Below are 24,126 nucleotides of genomic sequence, written 5' to 3'. Positions count from 1 at the left end.
ATTATGAAAAGGAGAAGATGCTGGCGAAAAGCAGTAAGTAAGGAAGAGAGAGCCATGAAGAGCTGAGGAAGCAAAAGAAGAAGAAGAAATGGGAGAGGGGGAGGAAGAGAAAGTAGAAGGCCTGCAGAAAAGAGAATAGAGAAGGTGAATATGAAAAAGAGGAGGAGGTGGGGAGGAATTTAGGAAGGAAGATATAGATTATGCAGAAAAGCAGAACAGGGGGAAAGGGGGGGGGGGTGTAAGTGGAGTTTACAGAGAGGAAGAGGATTGGGGAAAGGATTATGAGGAAGAGAGAGATCCTGAGAGGCTGCAGGGGTATAATCACTCCAAACAGGAGGAACACTGGGAAGCTGGAAGAGGAGGGAGAGGCACTCTCGACACATTTCCATGAAGATGGACATAATAGACTGCTGTTCTAACCTTTGCCTTCCTTTGTCCGCAGAACTGATGTATTGTGACCACTATGCGATGTACAGGAGGATGGCACAACCAAAACTATTGTGCTAGTTTTGCCTGAGCACCAATTAGTCTTGAAAACAGTTGTATTATTTATTGGGAAAGATTTAAGAAAGGCAAGCTGATTAGTGATCATCTAATGCACAGCATCTTTTCAAACCATCTTGAATGACCAAATATAGGTATGACAAATGAGGTTCGAATAGTAGGTTTTGATATCTTTATATTAAAACAGTGGTGTAATCATTATTGGTGAGCTATAATTTTGAATGCATCCACAGCGAGAGAGTATGTAGTTTCATTTCTTTCTTTTTTTTTTTTTTACCTGATAATGCCTCAATAAAATAATATTTCTGAAGGTAGTCTCTATTTGATTGCAAATTAGTCTAAAATGGAAATAGAAATCTACGTTGTTTTTAAAAAGAATTTAGCCTCCATATGAGTCCACATAAACTACATGTACTATATAAATAATTACCATTAATACTATGTGTTTCACAATATTGGTTTACTGATATAACCTCACACCCCACACCTTACCAGGGTTTGTATCCCACTCCACCCTTAGGCTCTGTCTTGGCTTTTGTGACTGTCATAACCTTGTTTATGTGTGCCATTTGGCACTTTGTAAACTTTGCTTTCAAAAATTGTTTTACCAAAAGGTTATACTTTTTTATATAAAGTTATCTCCATGAAAATGATAGGGCTGTTTGGAAAGAAAGGAGAAAAGGTGCAATGTTTACATGAAACTCCACATATTATTCCCATGTCTTATAAATAGGCCTCCAATGTCAAAATAAGCAATAGTGTGAACTTCAGAGAGGGGAACCTCAACACAGTATAGCTATAACGTCACGGCCTGTGGAGCCTGTGATTGGGTGTCGATAAAATGGGAAACCCCCTTGCTCTCAGCAGGGCCATCCCTGTGCTACACTGCACCCGCTTGGCGACAGTCCAATGTCAAATTCACAATCTCATTCACTAAAACATAAGCAGTGTTTCCTAATGCTCATGCCCAGTGAGAATGTGTTAAACTAATAGATCAGAATGCATCGGAATAATGTGGCGTCGACGAAACATATGCTAAAAAAAAATGACAACGAAATCAATTTTAAAAGAACAAGTCGGTATTTAACATTTAAAGTGAAAGCATAGTTACGCAATATTTCATAAAAAGCCCTAGACGAACAAACCGAATTCCTGTTTGGCTATTTTTTATCACAGTCTCTTTAATGTGAAATCATTTGCTGTCCAAATACAGAATCGTTACCCTGACCTTTCATCCTCTATCATAAACTAGGCGTCACTATAATCGGTGGACTAGTCTAGCTGGAAATGGCACAAACACACGTTGTCATTTCCCCTCTGATGATCACTCAGCGATCTCCTTGCTTTTGCTGCTACTGTACTTGCAAAATAGTGCGCCCTACTGTCTCCATTGCGCATGACTGTACGTCGTAATATGAAGTAGGCCTCCTGTTTTTCTCCCCAACCTCCCGATGCAACGTTTAAATAAGCAAAACACGAAGGCTGCAATCGATTATTCGGGAAGGTAAGGGATTTTAATACATATCCAATGCCAATAGCGGTTGCCGATTCTGTGATAGCACAACAGTTGTGGTCGGGAAACGGTGTTTTTAGCGTGCGGAAGCGGTCGGACTGCAGAGGAGGCTTCGGGACTGTTTCCGCACGCTTGAGGGAGAGCAAGGCCCAGTGACCCACATTCAGAGCAGCCAGTGTCTATGTGTACGAGTGGGCGAGCGTGTGAATGTATGCCAGTGTGTGTGTGTATGTGCAGGAGTGTGTGTGTATGTGTGTGTACATACATCTGCCGCGAAAATGTTTCGACCGACGCTGGTTTTAGATGTTTTACTGCGACCGACATGTATTATTTCTTCGATTTTTGCGAGGATCGGTCTCCGTGCCGATGTTTAGTGGCAGTTTTCTCGCAGCGGTTGATGACCAACGGTAACATTTTAGAGATTATTTGTGCTCAATGTCAGTTGTTGCGTGACAGCTTGAGGCAGGGCGCCAGCTTGCCAATGGTGACTGATATTCCTCATGTTTTTTTCAGAAATATGTCATGCTTTACGTACCGTAACTGTGTCATTTAATATTTGAGAGTATTGCGGAAGGAAACGGGGCCAGTAAGAGCATTGAATCTTTCAGTTACATAGGCAGTTTTGCTCGGTAGCAAGCTTAGTTAGCTTGCTAGCTAGCTAGCGTTATATGGTTTGCTCTCTTTTGGTTGTATAACGAACACCTGTGGCTCAAAGAGGCATTTAAGCATTTTACTGTGGGTATCTTTGGCTTTTTGGCTGTCTGTATTACATGGTCACTATTGGGACATTATTGCTAATACCACAGTTTATGGTGCATTCATTGGCGAAGCTGTGCGTTAAGCAGAATGGCTGAATGAGAGCACGATGTAACGTTAATGTGGCTCCAGTTATTGGCCACTAGGAATAACTTACTGTAGGTCAGGCCAGGGCTTCCCAAACTGGGGTCCGGGGACCACCTGGGCTCCTTGAGAGTGTTCAACTAAATAAAATAATAGTGTAATTTCACTATTAATTCATTCAGTGGAAATTAGAGAATGTGGCAGGGTGATTATTTTGCTCATAGGTTTTACTGTACCTACTTCCTGCCTACAGTACATACAGTAATGTAATTCAGTACCAAGTCATATCTAGCAACAGAATCCTCTCAGATGGGGTTCCTTGGCACAAAATATAAAATGGGGGTTTGTTGTCTAATGGGTATCTGTTTGGGGTTCAAGTTTGGGAACCGCAGGGTTGAGATATTCACTCATCACAAATTTCGTGGTTTGCACTTGCAACTACCAACATATTTGCATAGTAATCCCTAGTCGCAGGCAGGGCATCTGTAAATTTGAATGCATTGTAAATGTGGTGAACTCAGGCTTTGGTGTATGTGAATGAGTCTGGGCTTTTGTATTACAGGTGTGGCCCTCAGGTGAAGTAAAATTTGTCAGTTCCTTGAAGGGATAGGACACCAAGAGACCCAGCCTTGCATACAGAGACAAGTTGCGAATAAGTAAGTTCACAGTATTTTACCACCGTGTTTTAATAAGTGGGTCATTGTGCTCCAAAAGAGTTTCCGAAGTACTCATAATTTAAGCCTAATAATTGAATGATGAACACTTGTAATTGGGCTAATTTATTCTATTGTTATTACTTATTAGAATTAGTTGTACCAAAACAGGCACCCACACTATTTCTTGGAGGCGATATAACATTTTTGGCAGCAGGGTCTGAAATTAACACCTACCAAATACCAAATGGTGTTGTGTGTTTGGTGGATAAATAAATAAGTGTCACCTGCCACACTGGCCAGTAACTTGTTGAGATGATGAGATGATGACATTTGAATGCGTTGGTTATATTGAGTTCTGCTGCACTTGAATTACATGAATAACATGAATTACAAACTTCTATCTGGTTCTATACATGAAATAGCACTGAAAATGGGAAGGGTAACAGCTTTCTATGAACAATGTATACTGATTATTTTGGCCAGTAAAAATTATTCTTGGCAGATACATTTTTTTTGGTGTTAAGGCAAAAAGTTAGAAGTTTTCCTGTATTAGACTTTTTAAAAGTCTTCCAGCTTTTGGCAAACCTGGTCTGCTTGCTCTCTCATCCAAATGGTCAAGAATTTCCCCCACTGACCCCATTAAAGTTACACTCCCAACTGACCTGATGATCCCTAGTGACCCCAGTTTTCTGCTCTGGCTTTTCCCGCAGGTTTGCTTGACCACCATGTTCTGCCCATGGTCTGGTGCCCCTTCACGACCCCAATGACCTCAACATCATTTTTGACCCTAGAGTCAGCTTTGACCCGAAACCCTTTCTACGACCCCTGAGAAAAGACGAGGAACTGACCGCGCGCATAAGCTGCAGTGAGGTGAGAAACGACCATACACACACACACAGCTGTGCCGGGCTCAAATTAGCTTATGAAATAGTTTGAGGTTTTGCCATGCAGACCTTCTGTCTTTTAATTGGTTAAATCTGATTACCCTATATGTAGACCTATTTTTGACCGCTCATTAAATATTGTCAATTTACTGTGCTCACTTTAACCTATGTTTCTTTGACAAATAATATGGTCTTTTCCTCACATCAATTGAGACATCTGTGTTATGATTCAGAATTTAGCCCAGTCCTCACTAAAATCTTATCCTATGCAGTATATAAGGAATTACCATAGAACGTCAGTTGGGAATGCAGGTAATCCTGACTAGTGTTGTACAATGAAATACTGGGCAAAACATTAAATGTTTTTATTGTATGTATCAACAAGGATTTTCCGTCAACTCTACATAATTCTAAAAACATAGCTCGGCCTTTTCCGACATTTCGTTACTGGAGCCGGGTCAGTTAACCTGTCTGTCAAGACGTGTGTATTTGTGCATGCGTGCGTGCATGCATTTGTGAATGTGTTGGTTGTGAATGTGTTGGAGTGAGAGTGACTAATGCAGTGATGTTTGTTTTTCTTTCTGTCCAGGTGCGCTTCCAAATGCCTACCTCACGCCTAAAGAGCCAGTCACTGCAGCTACAGCCCTGATCAACAGCCACCATGACATCTAGCATAGGGTATGCTACCACACACACACACACACACACACACACACACACACACACACACACACGCACTATAGAGTACATTATAGAGTACATACACACTCACGATACATGTATAGATGAGGGTTAGACTGATGTAACGGTTTGCCGATTATATAAAGCTGATATTGGTGTTTTATTAAAATCATATATTGGCCAGTCAGTGTTGTCCACCGCAGATGTGATGGAGGTTCCTTCCTGACCGCAGTTAGAGAATATGTTTTTATTATCATTACTATTATTTTTATATCAGTTATATATGTTTATATGTTTTCTCAGGCTGACCAGAGAAAACATTCCAATGCGGTGTGGGAGTGTTTTAATTTTACTTAACAGTTTCTGGTGTTGGAGTCTGTAAAACCTGCCTCACCCTGCCTCCATTAGTCTGGCTTTCAATGGAGTGTTAGTGTCCCATGGTCTGCTAAATGCAGTTTCAGAGGCTTTTCCACCTTGTTAAACATTCTTCGGGAAACACTGACTTCTTGTAATATTTTGGGATGAAAATTGTCAGATTTAAAGATATTGAACACAACTACAGATCACAAAATAATGCCAGCGTCCATACAAAATATCGGTATTGGTATTGGCCTTCAAAAGCCCATATTAGTCGAAACCTCGTACATATCCTAAGAACACGCCCAGTGTCACCAATATACTCGTAACCTTTCTGCCAAGCACAACACATTCCTTCTGTCTCTCTCTCTCTCTCCATGTTTTTTTGTGTGACCCAAAAATAAACCTGCTCCTGGCATGTAGGAATCCTCTCATTAGCCAACTTCCGTCATTAGCTATTATTAACGATGCATATCTGCTTTCAAGCTGCCAACAAACGTGTACACAGGCATACACACACCTCCCCACACACATACACACACAAACAAACACAGAGCGAGTTGGGAAATACTGTGTGTAAATATTTGTCTGTGTCTCTCCTTTCATAGGGATGATTGTAGCATCTTTGATGGGTTGATGGAAGAAGATGAAAAGGACAAAGCAAAACGGTGAGCTAGACATATAGACTTGACTGATGTTAATTGCAGTATGTGCTTGGTTCATCAATCATCATCCATATCCCTAAAAGTAATAAGGTGTGACAGGGATTTATCTCTTGCCCAGATTCTACTCCTGTTTAATTAACCAACACACACACACACTTGAAAACGAGTGTGGAAACTCTTTAGCTGGTGATAGTATATCCATATATATTATATATGGAATCTATCACATGCCATACACACCAGCCATACTGTCCAGGCTGTCAATGCAGCATATTTTACATTGTTCGCAGAGTCACATGACAAACAGTTTACATCTGCTCACTTTTAACGCTGGTGTTTTGCTCTGTGAATGTCAAAACAAGAGTGTCTGGACAAAACACAGAAGAGGGAACGTTCATTCTGTCTGTCTGTATTAACAGTGTGCTGAAAAATATAACTGCATAATAAAACTTGGAATTAAATTATACTGTGATTTGAATTGCAGTGTGTCTCGCAACAAGTCTGAGAAGAAACGGAGAGACCAGTTCAATGTCCTCATCAAGGAACTTGGCACGATGTTGCCAGGCAACACCAGGAAGATGGACAAGTCCACCATCCTGCAGAAAAGCATCGACTTCCTGTGTAAACACAAAGGTCAAGACTTGCCATCCTCCTTACCTCACGTCCTGTGTTTAGGTTAAATGCTTCACAGAGGGTTAGGGTTAGGCTATATTTAGGGTTGCCATGTTGTGCACTGTTTTGTGTGCTTGTTTACTCTCGTCACTGCTTGAGCTTGTAAAAGGGAATAGGCGCTTCCTGTTTTTATTACACTTTTTATTGAGTTACAACCGTTATAATATTAACTTATACAGACTGTAAATTAGTGTCTGCCTCTTTACTGCTTACCGGTGATTATTAACTGTGACTCTGTTAATACTGCCTTACTGGATTTCTGTGCCCTAGTCACTTTATACCTACATCCCAGAAGCTGTTGTGATACTAATGAATTCAATGCCTTAGTCACTTTATATCTACATCCTGCACTCCCATACGCCTCGTAATTCCTGCTGATTACGATCTGAATACTGGGATTCTGTTATGCTGAAATACTTGAATATCCGTTCATCAGTCACTTATACTATATGTTTTACGGTCTCGTTTTTACTGAGTCTGCCTTGTACTTCCATTGCATTCTTGCGCTATGTTGTCTTACTCTGTGTTGTATTTATTTTCTCTTTTACTCATTTTGAAATGTGCTGTGACCTTCAGCTGTGCACTTGTGTGTAAGGTGGAATAACAGTAAAATAGAATTGAACTTAATTTCCACCTGCTTTCTCTCCTGTCCTCCTCAGAGATTGCAGCCCAGTCGGAGTCCAGTGAAATCAGGCAGGACTGGAAGCCTCCATTTCTTAGCAACGAGGAGTTCACCCAGCTCATGCTGGAGGTCAGGAATATCGCATTTTATGTTGTCTTCCTGTCTGTTAGGTGACAACACTGGTGCTATGTCCGCTGTTATGTTACTGCTATGTTGTGTTTTTCATGACCATGGTTGCAATCAATTCCGATTCAATACATCCAATTGGATCGGAATTTCATCTGTACAGAAAAAAGCTGCATCATATAGATTTTTTTATTTTCTTTTGAATAACCATTTTAAATAGCTCCTGAATTTACAAAAAATTAATTGATAGCAGCCTGCAATTATTACTTATTCTATTGCTAGAGACCAATATTTAAGTGTTTTCTGTTGTGTTGTGTTATCAGGCTCTGGATGGGTTCTTCATAGCAATAATGACCGATGGGAACATCCTCTACGTCTCTGAGAGCGTCACCTCACTGCTAGAGCACCTACCGGTGAGTAACAGTGATTCTTTCCCTCATTTGGTATGGATTAGTCATCTGGTGTGTTGTAGAACAGGTTTTGACAGGATTTTTGTATGGTTAAGATCAAACATTTCAGTATGTCATTTGTGTACTGAACAATGATTTGGCATGTCATTCAAATTTTGCGCGTGTGCGTGTCCTCCAGGCGGACTTGGTGGACCAGAACCTGTTAAACTTCCTGCCACTTGGGGAACACTCCGACGTGTACAAGGCTCTGTCCACACACCCCTCCGACCAAGAGAGCCTTGGCTCCGACTACCTAAAGAGTTAGTACCACCCAGTCATATTGCACCATACTGGCTGCTGTATTAGACATCATCCAATCATATCATACCATGTTGTGTGTTTGTATGTAAGACTGACAGGTCATGCTTTACAAAAAAGGTGCAAATCCTTTATAACTGAAGGGTGTGTAAAAGGGAATACCATTCATACCATTCATTTAACATCATCAAGATGCACAGCTTGGAGCTATTATATGATTTTGTGGATTCATAAAAATGTGTGTTTGGGCGTTAACACCCAAATAAAATTAGATATTACTGAACTAGAAAACCATGTTTGTTCCCAACCTGTCCAATCTCAGGCAAGTCTTGTCAGACAAAAACTATTTTCAAGTTTAGAGATTATAAGTAAATATCCGTTTTCCAGTAATGGAGACCAGACTGTCCAAGGAAATAAGAATAGCATTGAAATTAATGGAAAATGATAATGATATCCCTCTTTATAATGGCTACTGTTAAATGCACAGGCGCCACTCATATCACACCATTCTAGTTTCTGTTCACATAGCATCCAAACAAAATCTTACTACTTTTTGCCAATATGTGCCAGTGTTCATCACATCTAAATCATTTAGATCCGTGTAATTGCTGTTATATCTATCTTTTGCCTGTTGGAAAACAATGTGGTAGATAAAGGTGTAGCTCTGAGCTATCTTATTTAGTTTTTTGCCAGATGCCAATATTCGTATCCTGTAGTAAATTATGTTTTTTGCTTGCTTTTGTCTCCAGGTAAGAACCAGATGGAGTTCTGCTGTCACATGCTGCGAGGGACCATTGACCCCAAAGAGCCCCCTGTATATGAATATGTTAAATTCATTGGCAACTTCAAGTCACTCAACAATGGTAAGCCATTTAAATAACGACATTCATTAATGTCAGTGGCACTACTATTTTTTAATTAAGCTTTTTGCCATGAGTGACTGCAATTGTTAGCCACAAAAGTGAAACAGAACTCTCTGTATTTCAAGTCAATCTTTCATTTTTACGCCATATAATACCTTACCTTGAACAGCAACTAAACAAAAACACATAAGTAGTGGTATGAGTTGTTATTTTCAGTTATTTCAGTAAACTGTTATGCAGTCACATTTGTGTATTTATTGGGTATTTAAAAATGGCTTTGAACGTGACTTAGCCAATCAGAACAGACCTGAACTATCGGTTTTATAAGTAGATAATAGTTTTAAGATTCGAGGCATAATATTTAAACATGGCTCACCATTTGGTGGACACTTTTCAAAGTGCCTTATAATACAATTTTAAGGATCAGTGTCATAAATCAGAATCAAACACTAACCTTGGTAGTGCTCACTTCGTGCCCTATCTACTGAGCCACATAGTGGGTCATTCAAGTCCTTGAATGCAAAACATCTCAGTTATTCTGTTCTCTGCTGTGTAGTTCCCAACGTGACGAGGAACGGTCTGGCAGGGGTGCTACAGCGGTCGCTACAGCCTGCCTTCGATGACCAGGTCTGCTTTGTAGCTACTGTCCGGCTGGCCAAGCCTCAGTTTATCAAGGTACTATGTGGAGACACACACATGCACACACACTTAAGTAAAATCAACTCAATCAAGTCATTTATTAATCTTATTATTTATTATTTACCTTGCTGTTAGTAAATACAACTACCACACAGAAGCATACATGTCTATAACAGAATACACTTAAAACATAGTGTCCCTTTTGGAATGTGTGTCTGTGTTTAACCCTAAATATGTATATTTTTGTCATGTTCATAGGAGATGTGTACAGTGGAGGAGCCCAATGAAGAGTTCACCTCCAGACACAGTCTAGAGTGGAAGTTCCTCTTCTTAGACCACAGGTGAACACACACACACACACACACAGACATTTAATTGTGCGTTGTTCCTAGCAACATTTATGAGACATTTCAGTGACATGTTAACATCTAAGCTGCCTCATTTTAAAGAAAGCCCAAGGGCATCTGACGTGGTGTAGGTCACCACTATTGATGTTTGAGTTCCAGCTCTATGTGAAGCTTACCTTCCTTATTTTTTTTTTTTTTGCGTCGGTGTGATAGATAACGATACCATTGTCTCCTTTCAGAGCTCCACCAATCATAGGCTACCTGCCTTTTGAGGTTCTGGGAACATCAGGGTACGACTATTACCATGTGGACGACCTGGAGACACTAGCCAAGTGTCATGAACACTGTGAGTCTCACTCGGGCGCACACATTCACTCAAGAATATTCATTGTAAGATCTCCTTTTTCTGCTTGTTGATTACAACCACTCTGCTTGTCTCCCTTCGTCTCTCCTGTCCAGTGATGCAGTATGGTAAAGGGAAGTCATGCTACTACCGTTTTCTGACGAAGGGTCAACAGTGGATCTGGCTCCAGACACACTACTACATCACCTACCACCAGTGGAACTCCCGGCCCGAGTTTATTGTCTGTACACACACAGTTGTCAGGTACCGCCAGCCGAATATTCTCTCTTATCTCTCCTTTCTTCTGTACCGTTTGCTGATACACACTTCAGACCATTGTTAAGAGTCTGTGATAACTGAAGGCCCCTCTCATCCATTTCTATTGATCTATTTGCTGGTGACCCCTTCAAGACATTTCTGAATTGTCTTTGCACCTCTCATCCACCCTCATGCACACCCTCTCACTCACTCACTCACTCACTCACTCACTCACCAGTTGTCTCTCTCATCCCCAACGTTGTCTCTAGCTATGCAGAGGTGAGGGCAGAACAGCGCAGAGAGCTGGGCATCGAAGAGTCTACCCCAGAGGTCAATGTGGATAAGGTGAGAAATGGCTACAAGAAAAGGTTGTACACTATGCACTCATTTGTTTGCACAAATGCATAATCCCAGTAAACTAAGAAATTGTCACACACTTGTCATGTGTGTCACTTAATTGTCATGTGTACAAGAGGAATAACAAAAAAAGACTAAAGTGTTTGGGCTTGTAGATTTGTTGTATAACAGCTCCACATTGTGAACTGAATAAGAGACAAAAATTACAGTGAGCATATGACACTGAGCTGTCTAGAAATAGCTTATTTTTCCTCCCATTTTTTTCTCAGTGAGTCACTACTGCCTATTGACATACTTTATCTTATTTGTTGCACTGTTTGGAAATCTGATAATCACTGATGTTCTCTGACCTTATCTAAACTAATGGGGCTCTCCTTTTAGTCAATTATTTAATCAAGAAAAGTGCAATAGATAGTTCTGTATCATAATTTAAACTATGAATGGAATTCACCTACAGATTTGAGAATATTAGAAAGGAAGCTGTTGAGCTCTTTGTCACATTAATCCAGTTTTTCTTTTGCCATAACAAAAAAAATATGCCATAACAACTTCTTTTAAAAGGAATCGACTATCAAGTGTCTTGTTTCTCCTCTACTTGGGTGTTTTCAGAGCCAGGACTCTGGTTCGGAGTCCCAACTGAACACGTCCAGCCTGAAGGAGGCACTGGAGCGCTTCGACCACAGCCGAACAGCCTCAACATCCTCACGCAGTTCCCGCAAGTCCTCATCGCATGTCTCTGACAACACTTGCACTTGTAAGGACACCCACACGCAGACAGTTGTATATACATGCATACGCTTACTACTAAACAGATACACCCTAACAGATACACCCTGACACATACACTAGAGAGGGATCAATGGAACATCAGCACTGCAGCTGAATGGAATGACTAAGCCTTGCAGTAAGCTGATATGATAGTGGGGACTGAATAAGACTCTGACTCATTGTTAATTCTATTTCTATAGCAACAGCCTCCAAGCTACATATGGACACGGCCACACCCCCCCGGCAATCATTGGCCTCCACCATGGAGATGACATCGCAGCGTCGCTCATCCATCAGCAGCCAGGTGAGACTTGATTGGCCAAAATGGCAACACTTAGAAAATCATACCTTCCTGTTTTGACAGATCCTAAAATTAGCTGTTTTTTGTGACCATGAGTTACATAAATGCAGACAGATGCATTTTCTCCACTCAGTGCTGTTTTATAACACGATGTGGTCAAGGAAATGTAATATAACAAAGCCATGCACTGCAGTACCCATAATTCTCCAGCACTCATTTAATTTTTTTCATCTCTACATTTGTAGTCTATGAGCTCGCAGACCACAGGGCAGAGTGTAACCCCAGGCATGATCAACCAACAGCAGCAGCAGCAGCAGCAACAACAACCACAGCAGCTACAAACAAACGTACAGGTGAAAATTCAATGCAGTGGTGCCAGACTTGTTTATTCTGGTATTTCTATGTTTGCTAAACCAATTATTGGATCATTTCATCACATTATAATTTTCCAAGTGTCCTTAGTCGAGGAGTTTGTGGTGTTCATTTCTCACCGTTCACGTACGGATTAAAGGCCCCTCTCTAGTGACCTCATCAACCCATTTAAAGCTTTGCCAAAGGAAATGGAGCCTCTTGAAAAGGCTCTGATAGGAGGATCACATGACTGTCATTCTTTTTACTCTGTTGTAACTGTTGGAAACTCGGTATCCATTCGCACATTTAGGGAGGTGAGTGTTGCAGACATGTTTAGGCATTCAGCAGCTCATTCAGATGCAGATCTGCATACTTAGAGCCAAGGAGGTGCAAGTCTCTTTACTTGAAGCCAGAGGGCATCTGGTTTGCTTGTTTGACTTTTTTGGGGTTAGAGAAAGCAAAATTCATTCATTCTTACTCTGAAAACACATGGGCATTAGGGCTCAATTAAATATTATTTTGTTTTGCCTTTTTAATGATTTACTTTGCAAGGCTTATTATGTTTTGGGGAAAAAATCTAATTATTGTTCACCAATAAAGGTGAGTTTTAATGTGACATTTCATTTGTACAGCTTTTTGGTTTTTCAAGATGCTTAACTGGTATGACTGTTAGCCATCAACCTGTGGCCTTACCTGCCTCCTGCAGTTTGAATTCACGCATGGCATTTGGGCCATTTTCAGCTCACTTAGTTGCTAATTGACAAATTAACAGGCATAATCATTACCACTTCAAAAAGTGACGCCAGAACACCGGAAAACTGTAAAATGGTGACTGTTCAAGAAGACAAATGAGGATATAAATACTGAAAACTCCAAATGGTATACCAGAGTGAAGCATTGCTCTGACTTGTTTTTTATCCCTCCACCCACAGCCAGTGATGGAGTTCTCGGCCCAGGTGAACGCCATGCAGCACCTAAAGGAGCAACTGGAGCAGAGGACCAGGATGATCCAGGCCAACATCCAGCGGCAGCAGGACGAGCTCAGACAAATCCAGGAGCAGCTGCAGAGAGTCCAGGGACAGGGCATACAGGTAGGAGAGGGCATTGCGGACACACGCATACGCACACACGGGATAGTCATCTGGGCAGCAGGGTGGCACTGCCAATCACTGCATTGGATGCAAACATAGACACACAGACCACTGTGGCTTGACGGTTGCTGTCTCCATGGCGACAGATGTTCGTGCAGCAGCCGGGCGGCGCGATGAACGTCCAGCTGCCTCAGGTGGGGTCGGTCCAGCAGACGACTACTCTGACCAACCAGGTGCAGCAGACAGCCATAAACACCGTCCATTCAGGAACTCAGCAGCTCACCATCCAGCAGCAGGCTCCACCCCCTCAGCAGAGCTTACAGCAGCAGACCAACACCCTCACACAGGTGGGCCCCCCCTCCCTCCCTCCCACACACACACACACACACACACACACACAGCCCATGTAGACGCTCCTATGTTTGTTCAAGTTCACTGCTCTTTGGATTGGGCCACAGTGTCTCTGCATATTGCCTTGGTTTACTGTCTTGGAATTGGTGTAAGAGAGAACAGAGTTTAGCCCTATTCACACAGGACTAATATTATCCGTTGGTCACATTTTGCTAGAGAATCTCTCTAACCACACAAAACAAGCAGTGTTCCTATGAAGTTGTTCAGTTTAACCCCCACATTCAGATGACACGAAGAGCCACGGGGCATGCTGTGTGAGCGTAGTCATGTGTGAAAGACTTCATAGAATACTCACAACGATCCCAAAGTCTCAGCACTAACGTCACCCCAAGGATAACCTGTTGAACCTCAAAATGTGCAAACAAAACGCAAACACACTTGCCGATTACAAACAAAGCTGTTTTCATCTTATTTATTTAAGATGGTCAAGATATACATTCATGTGAGCCTTAGATTTAGCAAAGACTGTTTTCCATTGCAAGCCATACCATGTACAGATATAAATATAAACAAATGTAAAACAAATATAAAACAAAATTATGTGAGGAGACAAAATAGGAAAACAGGTCAGTAGTTCAAGCAGGTATCCAACATATCCAAATAATTAAGCCTAATAATTGGAGATGTTCACAAGACTTTTGGTAGTAAGTTCCATGAGGGTTAGTCCATATTGTTCTGTCAATATTTAGCAGTTGTACTGTGTCTTCCACCTACGCATCAATTGAGGTCCTATTCAAGAGCAAACCACCAGTCCCTAAAAGGCCAATACCTACCCTGTTAAAACCGTTTTATAGCACATTCAACGCCATTTTGAACCATTTTATTTATAAAACAAATGTATCTTTGGGTCACAGAGAGGTTTCTGGTCGTAACCCATCGGACGAGTATACAGCTGAACTACAATTGTACTAGAATAGAGTCTCACGGTGATACTGGAGTTACTCCGTTTAGATCATAGGTTGTAAAAGATTTTAAAACTCTTATTTACTCCTATCTACTATTCCCACGTAATTTATTTACTCTCTTTGTGTCAATCTATAACATCTCACATGGGTTTATGCTCCGTTGACATTATCTTAAGCTGTGATCAGAGATTGTGGTAATCGCTGTAAGAGTTAGACACACACACACTGTTTGCTGATAGTGGCAGCTACTGCAGCTAGTTGCCATGGAAACAAAGTATGTGTCACGTAACCTGTTTTTTTGTTTTAATCAGCACAAAATTCAGTTGAGGCAGCACACATGCCTCTAAAAACTAGAATAGTGTGAACAGGCCCTTATTCAGTCTGCCCTGTTCATTTGAAGGAATTAATGCCTTTTTCCCACATTGCCACTCTGTAGCCCCAGCGCCAGCCCCAGCAGCCGCCCCAGGCTCAGCCCCAGTCCCAGGGCTCAGTATCTGCCCCGCTCTACAACACCATGATGATTTCCCAGCCAGGACAGCCCAACCTGCTGCAGATCAGCACCAGCCTGCCGCAGAGCAACACACAGCAAGGCACAACCGTGGCCACCTTCACACAGGACCGACAGATCCGGTAGGGAGATGACAAACACACCTGACACTCACACGTTCATAAAATTCGTGAGAGATCTGTAGGCGCACAAACATACAAATACGCCAACTCTAATTGAGCATACCACTGCCTAGCACTCAGAATTCCCTTCTGAAGTCATACTGTTCAGATGGTAGTAGATGGATTTTAATTCATGCACACTATAATCCCAATTAATTTTTTTCTTCCCTTTTATTCATTCTTCTTTCCCATCCCTTCCCCCCCCCCCCCCTCCATTCTCCTCTCTCCAGGTTCCCAGCAGGGCAGCAGCTGGTGACTAAGCTGGTGACGGCTCCAATGGCGTGTGGCGCAGTCATGGTGCCCACCTCCATGTTCATGGGACAGGTGGTCACCGCATACAACCCCTTCGGAGGGCAACAGGTAAGAGAAAGGCTCTGTGAGTCATAGAGGAAACTAATGAAGCCATATCAACCTAAGATGAGGGATGAACACCATTCTGAGTAGGGCCCATTCATTACTACCTTCAGGGTGCCCATATGTGAGGCACCTAAACCCCAGCTGCTCAGCGCCAACAGACTGCACTTGTACTGGGCAGCCCCCGGGTGAGAATGTGTGTAGGAATATGAAGGGTGGCTTACTTGCACAGCAAATCTTCCTTTGATAAATTAAGTCTTTGAAAATGCAGTTTTTTGTATTTGATACTGATGCTGATAATTGGGAAGGAAAATGAACGATAACAGGCAAGAGAAAACCATAGAGGGTAGATAACAAGGCAGTGTTTTTTAAAGTCTAGGTCTGAAGGCAGGTTCCAGAAAGGTCAAATTGGACCCCTAAATTATTCTATAGACATTTTAAATATAAACAAGTTATTCGTTACTTTATGTTGCTTAAGCCTCACCAAGTCCTTGAAACATAAGGAGGACTAAATAAAAAAATATAGGCTAATAGGTTAGTCATAGCCAGGTTAGTAAAAACAGGTTAAATTTTGTTACATTAGCCTTTACAATAACTGGCACCCCTTTTAATTTCTCTTTCCAATCCAGAACTATTTTGAAAAAGTGGATTCCCAGAGAATCCAGATGCGTAGAGGACAGTAATAAAACTGTTATAATGAGATGCATACCACTCTGACAGCAGTAGATATCCTACACAGGGATTCTCAGAAACATCTTAGTACTGAGTTAATCTTCATTCCTAGTTTAACTCACTTGTTTTGAGTGTAATGTATCCCTTTTAGTTACCTGTTAACTCCTCTGTTCCTTCAGCAGGGGGGGCAGACCCAGACCCTGACCCTGCAACCGGCCCAACCCCAACAAGCTCAGCCCGACGCCCAAAACCAGACAGCTGTAGTGGCCCAGAGTGGCCAGCAGGGGCAGCAGCAACAGCAGCAGTTCCTACAGGTAACAATAGAGGGCCGCAAATGTCATGGATTCAAACAGATGTAGGCCTAGCAGTGCACTTTGTCAAGACACCATATAATTCCTATGCTTTGTGTTGGTGAAAATTACTGTTGTCTTGGTGCTGCAGTGAGTAATCATGAAAAAAGCATAACTAGTATTCCAGAATCTAGTGGTTGTAAGCAACACTCACAGGCTGAACTTTTAATTTAATTTTTTTTTTTAATATTTAATTTAAAGAATGAGAATGACGACTCTTCATTGCTTAGTTTTCTTATTATTGTTACACTATTGCACTGTCAGGGCACCCGCCTCCTCCATGGTAACCAGTCCACCCAGCTGATCCTGCAGGCGGCTTTCCCACTCCAACAACAGGGCACCTTCACCCAGGCAACGCACCAACAACAGCAACCACAGCAACAGCAGCAACAGCAAAGGCAACAGCAGCAACAACAGCAACAACAATCTCACCACCAGAGGCACCAGCAGCAGCTGAAACCCCAGCCCCAGAAACAGCAGAAAGCCTCATCCTCACACAGGACTGACAGTGTCAGCAGCCAGCCACAGTAAGCTCTGGGGAAAGACGCATCCCGTCAGAAAACTTGGGGAGGGACGTCACCAAAACTTAAAGTCGAAAAGGATCGATACATGGATTTGTTTTGGTTGCGTGGTCGTCGCAAACTTCCATCTCCCCACATTGTTGTCCTCCCTTTTTCCATCTGAAAGAAATGAATCATAGGAAAGAGGAAAGCCTTTGAGCCCACAAGGAACTCGTGTCACCATGGCAACAGGATGGATTAGAATCCCCCTTTCCCTTAGCAGTGGCGGAGCTGTGTGGGAGCTCCGGTCTCCATGGAAACCTGACAAAACTCCAGAGAACACCTTATCGCCACGGTAATGAGAGACTCTTTCAAAGGTGTGTCAAAACGGACTGGTCTTGTACAGATTTACTGTATGATAAAAACTTGTAAATATCCAATATAGCCTAACAGGAAAACAGAAATGTAGTATTTTATATGATTGCATGGAAAGAATAACTGTGTAAGCTTTTATTAGTCGCTTTTGAAAAATGACTTTTTACTTTCTTCTAGTGTTTTCTGGTCAAAGATGGAGCGAAAACGGTGCTCCCTCAGACCCCTATCTCCCCCTTCTCTAAAAGTCCAGAATAAGGCTTTAAAGTTCTGTCAAGAGTTTGTTTTAAAAATGATTGGGCTTGGGTTTTTGTGGAAGTTGTGTTTTTAAACACTGTGTCTCTGATACAAAAATGGCTCTTTTTAACTTTGTAAGTACAAATGATGTTCGACAAGAAAGTAGATACAGTTTAACTTAATTCTTTGCAGGATGATCACTGTACGTGCAACGGGTTTAGTGATTCCAAGTGCCAATAACATTATAGTCAATTGATTTTTTTTTTTCTTTTTTTTTTTTAACAGGCTATTCAAAGGCGTATATATTTTCCAAGAAGATATTACCCTTAATAAAGTTCATGCGTGTGTATATAGTAGGGATTATTTTTAAAAAGTCAGAGCCCTATACGTAACAAACAGTATATCTTCAACCCCCATGATATTTTAGCACTTGATGTGGTTGTGTACAGTAAATCACTATCGAGACCTAGTTATTTGTAATCTCCGTGTGTGATTCTGTGTGCTAGTGTGTGTGTGTTGAGTGAGCATGAGCGTGTACGTGGTATATGTGTGTGTGTTGCCCCTTGTGTCTTACAATAATTGACTTAGTAAGGATTTGGAGTTTGCTGGATGGTACTTGTATTCTCAGGAATGTGGAAAGTTTTGCTTCTGCCTCAGTCTGGAACCAGACCAGGAAGGATTAGACAGTGATGCTGCAAAGACCACAGGAATAGGAAGGAGGAATAATCATAAAGGGTGTGGTAGCTGAGTCACGTTTGACCCAGATTTCTCAGTCTTCCTTGTTGTCTCCAAAGAGAAGAACCAAAATATGTTGTTTTTCTCTTGAATTACTGTAAGAAATAGAGGGAACCCTTTTCAACTTTGACCCAGATGGCAATAGACTGACTTGACTAGTTAACCTGCATTTCAAGTAAATGTTTCATGGTCTCTTGTATCATCAGTGTCTCATCCTTCTTTCTCTTCCTAGGCCTCAGTAGCCGTCATGCAGTTCAGTTCAGTTGTCACTCAGTTCTCAAACAGCAGTTGTAACATAAACCAGGGCTGGGCCCCGGTCCATTTTAATTTCAGAGTAGAAATGGAATTGGGCTCAACCCATGTACTACAGTTGTAAGCCATATCAAACAGAAAAGCCTTGGATTGGAGGAAGTGTAATGGTTGGAAAAGGAGTGTTTAGAATGTGTTGTCTTGTCTTGGAGTGTCGTAGAGAGTGTGTGTGTGTGGGGGTGTGTGTGCTTGCACTAGGTGCAAATTTAGTGTCTCTCCTTCTCGATTTTACTTCTTGTATCACTCGGGGGTCAGTATTGGTTTCCCCTGGCGATAGCCAATCAGTTCTTGCGTTGCAGTAAAAAGAAATAATTGTAATATTCAAGAAACTTCCTCTCTGGTTGAATATTCTGAAAGCCCAGGTGTGGGACAGCTCCACTTGAATACATGTTTGTGTGAGTGAGAATTTGTATGCATGATATGAATCACTGTAACCCATTTTATTTTCATATGGAAATGGATGTATGACTGGAGTTGAATGGATGTTTAGCAATGCAGAGCATTGGTCACCTGTCAGACTCGAAACAAAATGGGCGCCGTCTTGTTTTCCAGTGACAAACTCTGCTCAAAAAACATTTACCACAGTAATTACACATCAGACCAGGTTCAAATAGTAACCCTCTGAGATACATCTTGAGTGGTAAATTTAGATTAGCATGTAGTGTGACTTGGCAGGATTAAAATGAAGACTGTTCTCCTGGGATCTATTCACAAACAAGGAATGGTAGATGGATAGTACAACAAGGAGCTTACTGTTTGATCCAGGTCTTCCACCCATCACATAGCAAATTCAGATCCTCTTGTCTGTAGTTTGTGTTTAAGGCATCGCCCTAAAGGGTAATGTTGAAATGTTTGTAGTTTGAGTATGTGTCACTGATACCCAGCCCAAAGAATGTAAAGGTGTTTTAAAGAGACTAATGGATGTTGTAACTGTTGATTATAGAAAAAGAGGAACCTTTGACAGGCTTTGTGATGAAGGAAAGCAAGGGGTGTAAAAGAAATCATGTTTCTCACTGCAAGGATCCACATATAGAACCTAGAATTCAACCTCATTTAGTGGCTTTGCATTTGTAGAAGTTCTTAGGAACATCTGAATGTTTCACCAGTATGACAAACCTGTTCTATCATGTTTGTTTTTGAAACATTACAATAACTTTCTGGTCTGAGAAACGGTTCAAAAACTGTTGAAATCGAGGTGTAGGATATTTGGAACGGAATGCCATTGACAGGACAGCGAGCCCCCTCCATATAGACACACAGATCACCTATCCACCACACAATTTGGTTCTTAAGAATCCTAGTTCTAGTATAATACTGTACACATACACAAGGCTAACAACACCAGTATTCAGTGTGAAACGGTGCTATGCTTACCTGTACTGTATGTATGTATGTATATCCCTTCTTCTGCTCATGAACTGTGCTCCTTTATCTACCCCAAAGTCAAATGTAATAATTAATATTTTGAAGCAAAAATGTTTGCTATTATTATAACCCCCTCTCCCCCTCTTGGTCAATTTGAAAATAAAACCAATTGCAAATATTATACATGATACATGCTTTCTGTACTTCTGTTGTGGTGTTTTGGTTTCTCTTTCACAGGAATGGCTAAATGGGATAGACTCTCAAACACAGAAAGAACACACTATCCAGTAAGTTTTACCATCACAGGTACGTTCTTTATTACAAGTCAACCAACTGTATCAAAACTGCATAAACCCCAAAACCTTAAACAGTGTATCTTGCAGAAGCTTCTTTGCACGTACATTCCTATGATGGCTGCCCTCCCAGCAGTCACTGTGTGACAACCAAAATCAAATGCATCCAGCATTTTCAGACAACCCCTAAAGGCACATCTATAATGTATTTACATTGCATACATGTTTGACAAAAAAAAAAAAACAAGTAAAAAGAGCACACAAACAGTCCTAAAAGCCTGGCCGATGCCTCTGCTAAACATAGAGGACTACTCTAAAGCTACCGCTATGATCCATACAGCAATGCACTAGTTAGTCTTTTGTAAGTCACAGTGTCCAAAGCTACAACGCACAGGTGAGCATCGCTGTTTTCGTCTCTTATGGCTTCACTTGTGTATCACTAGTATCATCAGTTGCATGCCACTTTGGTATGGCTCATATGCAGTACACTTCAAAGAGACATACAGCACCAGAAGGTAGCTCTGAATCGTCTTTTTCTTTTTCAAGGCCTATTAAAAACAATTTGAAGGTTAGGCTGACTGACAATCTCTCACAATAGGAACTTGTAAATCCGGTGAATGTTGCAGTGAATTAAAGATGTCACTACCTGCTCTACGGTGTTTTTTTAAAAACAGGAGACAAATACAATACAAAGAACGGTCACAGTCTGTTCTTGACATTGCATAGTGCTCCTCTCTGCTCATCCGTTGCCCCGATCCAGTATCACCTTCCAAGGTCAGGTGCTCACTCCCATCAGCGCCTGTCTTGTTGTTTGTGTTTTCCCCAAAGCTTCTTAAGATATAATCTGTGGCCCGCTGCGAGCCAAAGCCCCTCCCCGCTGCTGATGGGTAACGTTACATCTGATGGTGGGCCGAGATGGATGGAGGCCGCTTTTATATAGACATGCACCTGAAATACCTACCACAGAGATCAATACGCCAATGGGGAGATAAGATAGAGGCCAGTACTGAGAGGCCAGTGCGTGTGTGTGTGAGTGACGGAGAGAGCATGTTGTTAGTAGTTTGCAGTTTAACCTTGGCTCTTTTCGTTTGTGTGGTAAAGGGAGAGAATGATCAGGGAGGTAGGGGTTGTGTGTTTCATAGCACTGCGTGTGTGTGTGTGTATGTGTGTGTATGTGTGTGTGTGTGTGTGTGTGTCACACAGTATCATAGTCTAGGAAGACGTCGGCAGTGCTGAGCAGTAAAGGCTGGGTGGGGGCTGTGGTGCTGCAGACGGAGCTCAGCCTCCGCGATGGCGCCCTCTGCTGGTCTGGAGGAACAGGTGCGTTGCTCAGCATCAGGTACACCTGAGGAGGAACAGCACACATTTCAATTACATGGACGTTTTTATGTGGATGTTTTTTTTTTTGTCCCTAAAGATTGGAATATGTTCTTTATTTAACTGTGAAGAGTGACTGGAAACTTTGTAAAAGTTATCCAGTGAGACACCCATCATGCTACTTCTATTTTTATTTCAGACTATCTTTATTCAGTCATAATTCAAGTAGGCATTCAAAAATGAAAACAGCTACAAATAAACAGCCTCTAGTTTTTTTGCCTAACTCTCCCTCTGTCTGCAACTTTTCTCCAAGGCTGTTGCTGTAATTATAAATGTAGCCTACTCTTTGTCCATTTACCTGATTAGGTAAAGATTAAAAATATGATAATATCAGTTGAGTCATTGCATGTCACACATATAGAAATGACATTTTTTGGGAGGAAAACACATGGGCAGATGTTTATACTTCACTACAAAATCCTGATTATATTCTTATCATCAATCATGATAATATTCTTATAATGATAATATTCGTATACAATCTTTGTATACAAATAGTGCAGATGAAGCATTGATTAATGATTGCATATGCGTACGTTCTTGGTGTTTTCTGACAGCAGCAGCTCGGTCCGCTCCACCAGCTTCCTGAAGGGAGGCCTCTTCACAGGGTCCTGGTTCCAGCAGGACAGCATCATGTCGTACCTGCAGAGACGGGACTGTGATTAAACACTGGAGACACAAACAGCTGAAGCCTTCAGAGACATTTCTGCACTGCTGCTCCATCAATCAAAATGAACTGTTTGAAAAATCCTGCAGCACTAATTAGATTAGATGAAACATGGGGGAACATCATGGCCACTATACACATACTACAAACCTCAAACCGTTTTGTATGCACGCCCACACACACACACAGCCAGTGTAATATTAATCAAAAGGTGGGGAAACCTCCAGTTGGTGATCATCATAAGGCAAACAGCCACTGATATAAATAAGAAATTATATTTACAGAAAAGTATGAATTTATGCTTGATTTTTAGACCCCATCCTATGACTTACATCAGTTTGATGCTACTTCCTATGATGTGTACTATGAATTTATGTCGAGCATATCCATCATCATAAAAGAGAGGATCTCATACTCAAACATGAACACACACACACACACACACGTACACTTACATCTCAGTAGGAGCAAATTCAGGCCTGTTCATCCTGTGGCCCTCCTGAATCATCCTATAAAATGCTGAGCCCACCTGCATCCCAGGGTACGGGCTGTTACCTGGAACACACACATACACACACACATATGGTTATATACACACTTAAAATCTTGATATCTGTAGAAATCATCATGCCTTATTTTAAAAAAATCCTATCCTATCAAAAAAATATCTAAATCAAATCTAATCATCATCTAAAGTTTATCATTCACTATCTCAGATACAGAGAATCCAGTCAGTGTATGTGTCATCATTTTGCCAACCAATGACTTAAGTTAGTAATACTTTAAAAAGTACCATTATTTGTTGCTATCAATAATAAAATTTTCCTATCAACCATTTTGTAGATATGCTAGATATCTCATGTAGGAAATAAATAATAAATGCTACTTTCTGGAGCTACACATTGCTTAAATGTATATGAACTGTCCCATTAAGTGATGCTGCTGGGGAACATCGTCAGAGGCTCTAATAGGGAGTCAGATCAGATGGATGATGACACAGATGTAAGGGCACAGCTCTAACTGTCTGCTTACCCAGAGAGAAGATCTCCCACAGCAGGATGCCGTAGGACCACACGTCGCTCTCGAAGGTGTAGACGCAGTCGAAGATGCTCTCTGGAGACATCCACTTGACTGGCAGACGTGCCTGCAGGAAGCGGGGACCATGTTGCCTCATTATTCACTCAATCAAAAAAAGCACATCTTATATCTCCAAAATTCCCCCACATGTCCATACATAGTATTAAACAGTAGAGCTTTTGCACACCTGAATACAAGGTGACAGGTGCGTAGGTGAAGACCACACTGTCTACTGAACTTTACATTTAGAGCGTCTTTATTGAGAACAACGTTTCAGTACTAAAACCT

At 41.5% G+C, this 24,126-nt stretch overlaps 2 protein-coding genes across 3 annotated transcripts in view; one reads left to right on the top strand and one right to left on the bottom strand.

Moving 5' to 3' along the window:
• Nucleotides 1-4,345: 4,345 nt before the first annotated feature.
• Nucleotides 4,346-18,798, top strand: clockb (clock circadian regulator b). The gene is made up of 22 exons (XM_078291245.1): nucleotides 4,346-4,383; nucleotides 4,987-5,075; nucleotides 6,044-6,103; nucleotides 6,585-6,733; nucleotides 7,432-7,523; nucleotides 7,844-7,933; nucleotides 8,109-8,229; nucleotides 8,977-9,090; nucleotides 9,647-9,765; nucleotides 9,988-10,070; nucleotides 10,316-10,422; nucleotides 10,536-10,683; nucleotides 10,947-11,022; nucleotides 11,644-11,788; nucleotides 12,009-12,106; nucleotides 12,349-12,456; nucleotides 13,387-13,545; nucleotides 13,692-13,892; nucleotides 15,298-15,491; nucleotides 15,761-15,890; nucleotides 16,736-16,870; nucleotides 17,171-18,798. The coding sequence occupies exons 2-22, from the start codon at nucleotides 5,059-5,061 to the stop codon at nucleotides 17,435-17,437; spliced, it is 2,613 nt and encodes an 870-aa protein (XP_078147371.1). The 5' UTR covers nucleotides 4,346-4,383; nucleotides 4,987-5,058; the 3' UTR covers nucleotides 17,438-18,798.
• Nucleotides 18,799-20,740: 1,942 nt separating this feature from the next.
• kitb (KIT proto-oncogene, receptor tyrosine kinase b) overlaps nucleotides 20,741-24,126 on the bottom strand; it is a 15,372-nt gene continuing 11,986 nt past the window's right edge. For both annotated transcript variants that reach the window (XM_071901859.2, XM_071901860.2), the window contains exons 18-21: nucleotides 23,794-23,905; nucleotides 23,217-23,316; nucleotides 22,631-22,736; nucleotides 20,741-22,062 (exon numbers count right to left, since the gene is read on the bottom strand). In XM_071901859.2, coding sequence (XP_071757960.2) covers nucleotides 21,913-22,062; nucleotides 22,631-22,736; nucleotides 23,217-23,316; nucleotides 23,794-23,905 — 468 coding nt within the window. In that variant the 3' untranslated portion in view covers nucleotides 20,741-21,912. The remainder of the gene's footprint in view (nucleotides 22,063-22,630; nucleotides 22,737-23,216; nucleotides 23,317-23,793; nucleotides 23,906-24,126) is intronic.

The sequence above is a fragment of the Centroberyx gerrardi genome, chromosome 3 (genome assembly GCF_048128805.1).
Source record: "Centroberyx gerrardi isolate f3 chromosome 3, fCenGer3.hap1.cur.20231027, whole genome shotgun sequence".
NCBI classification, from domain to species: domain Eukaryota; kingdom Metazoa; phylum Chordata; class Actinopteri; order Beryciformes; family Berycidae; genus Centroberyx; species Centroberyx gerrardi.
This window is presented reverse-complemented; position numbering and strand designations above follow the sequence as displayed.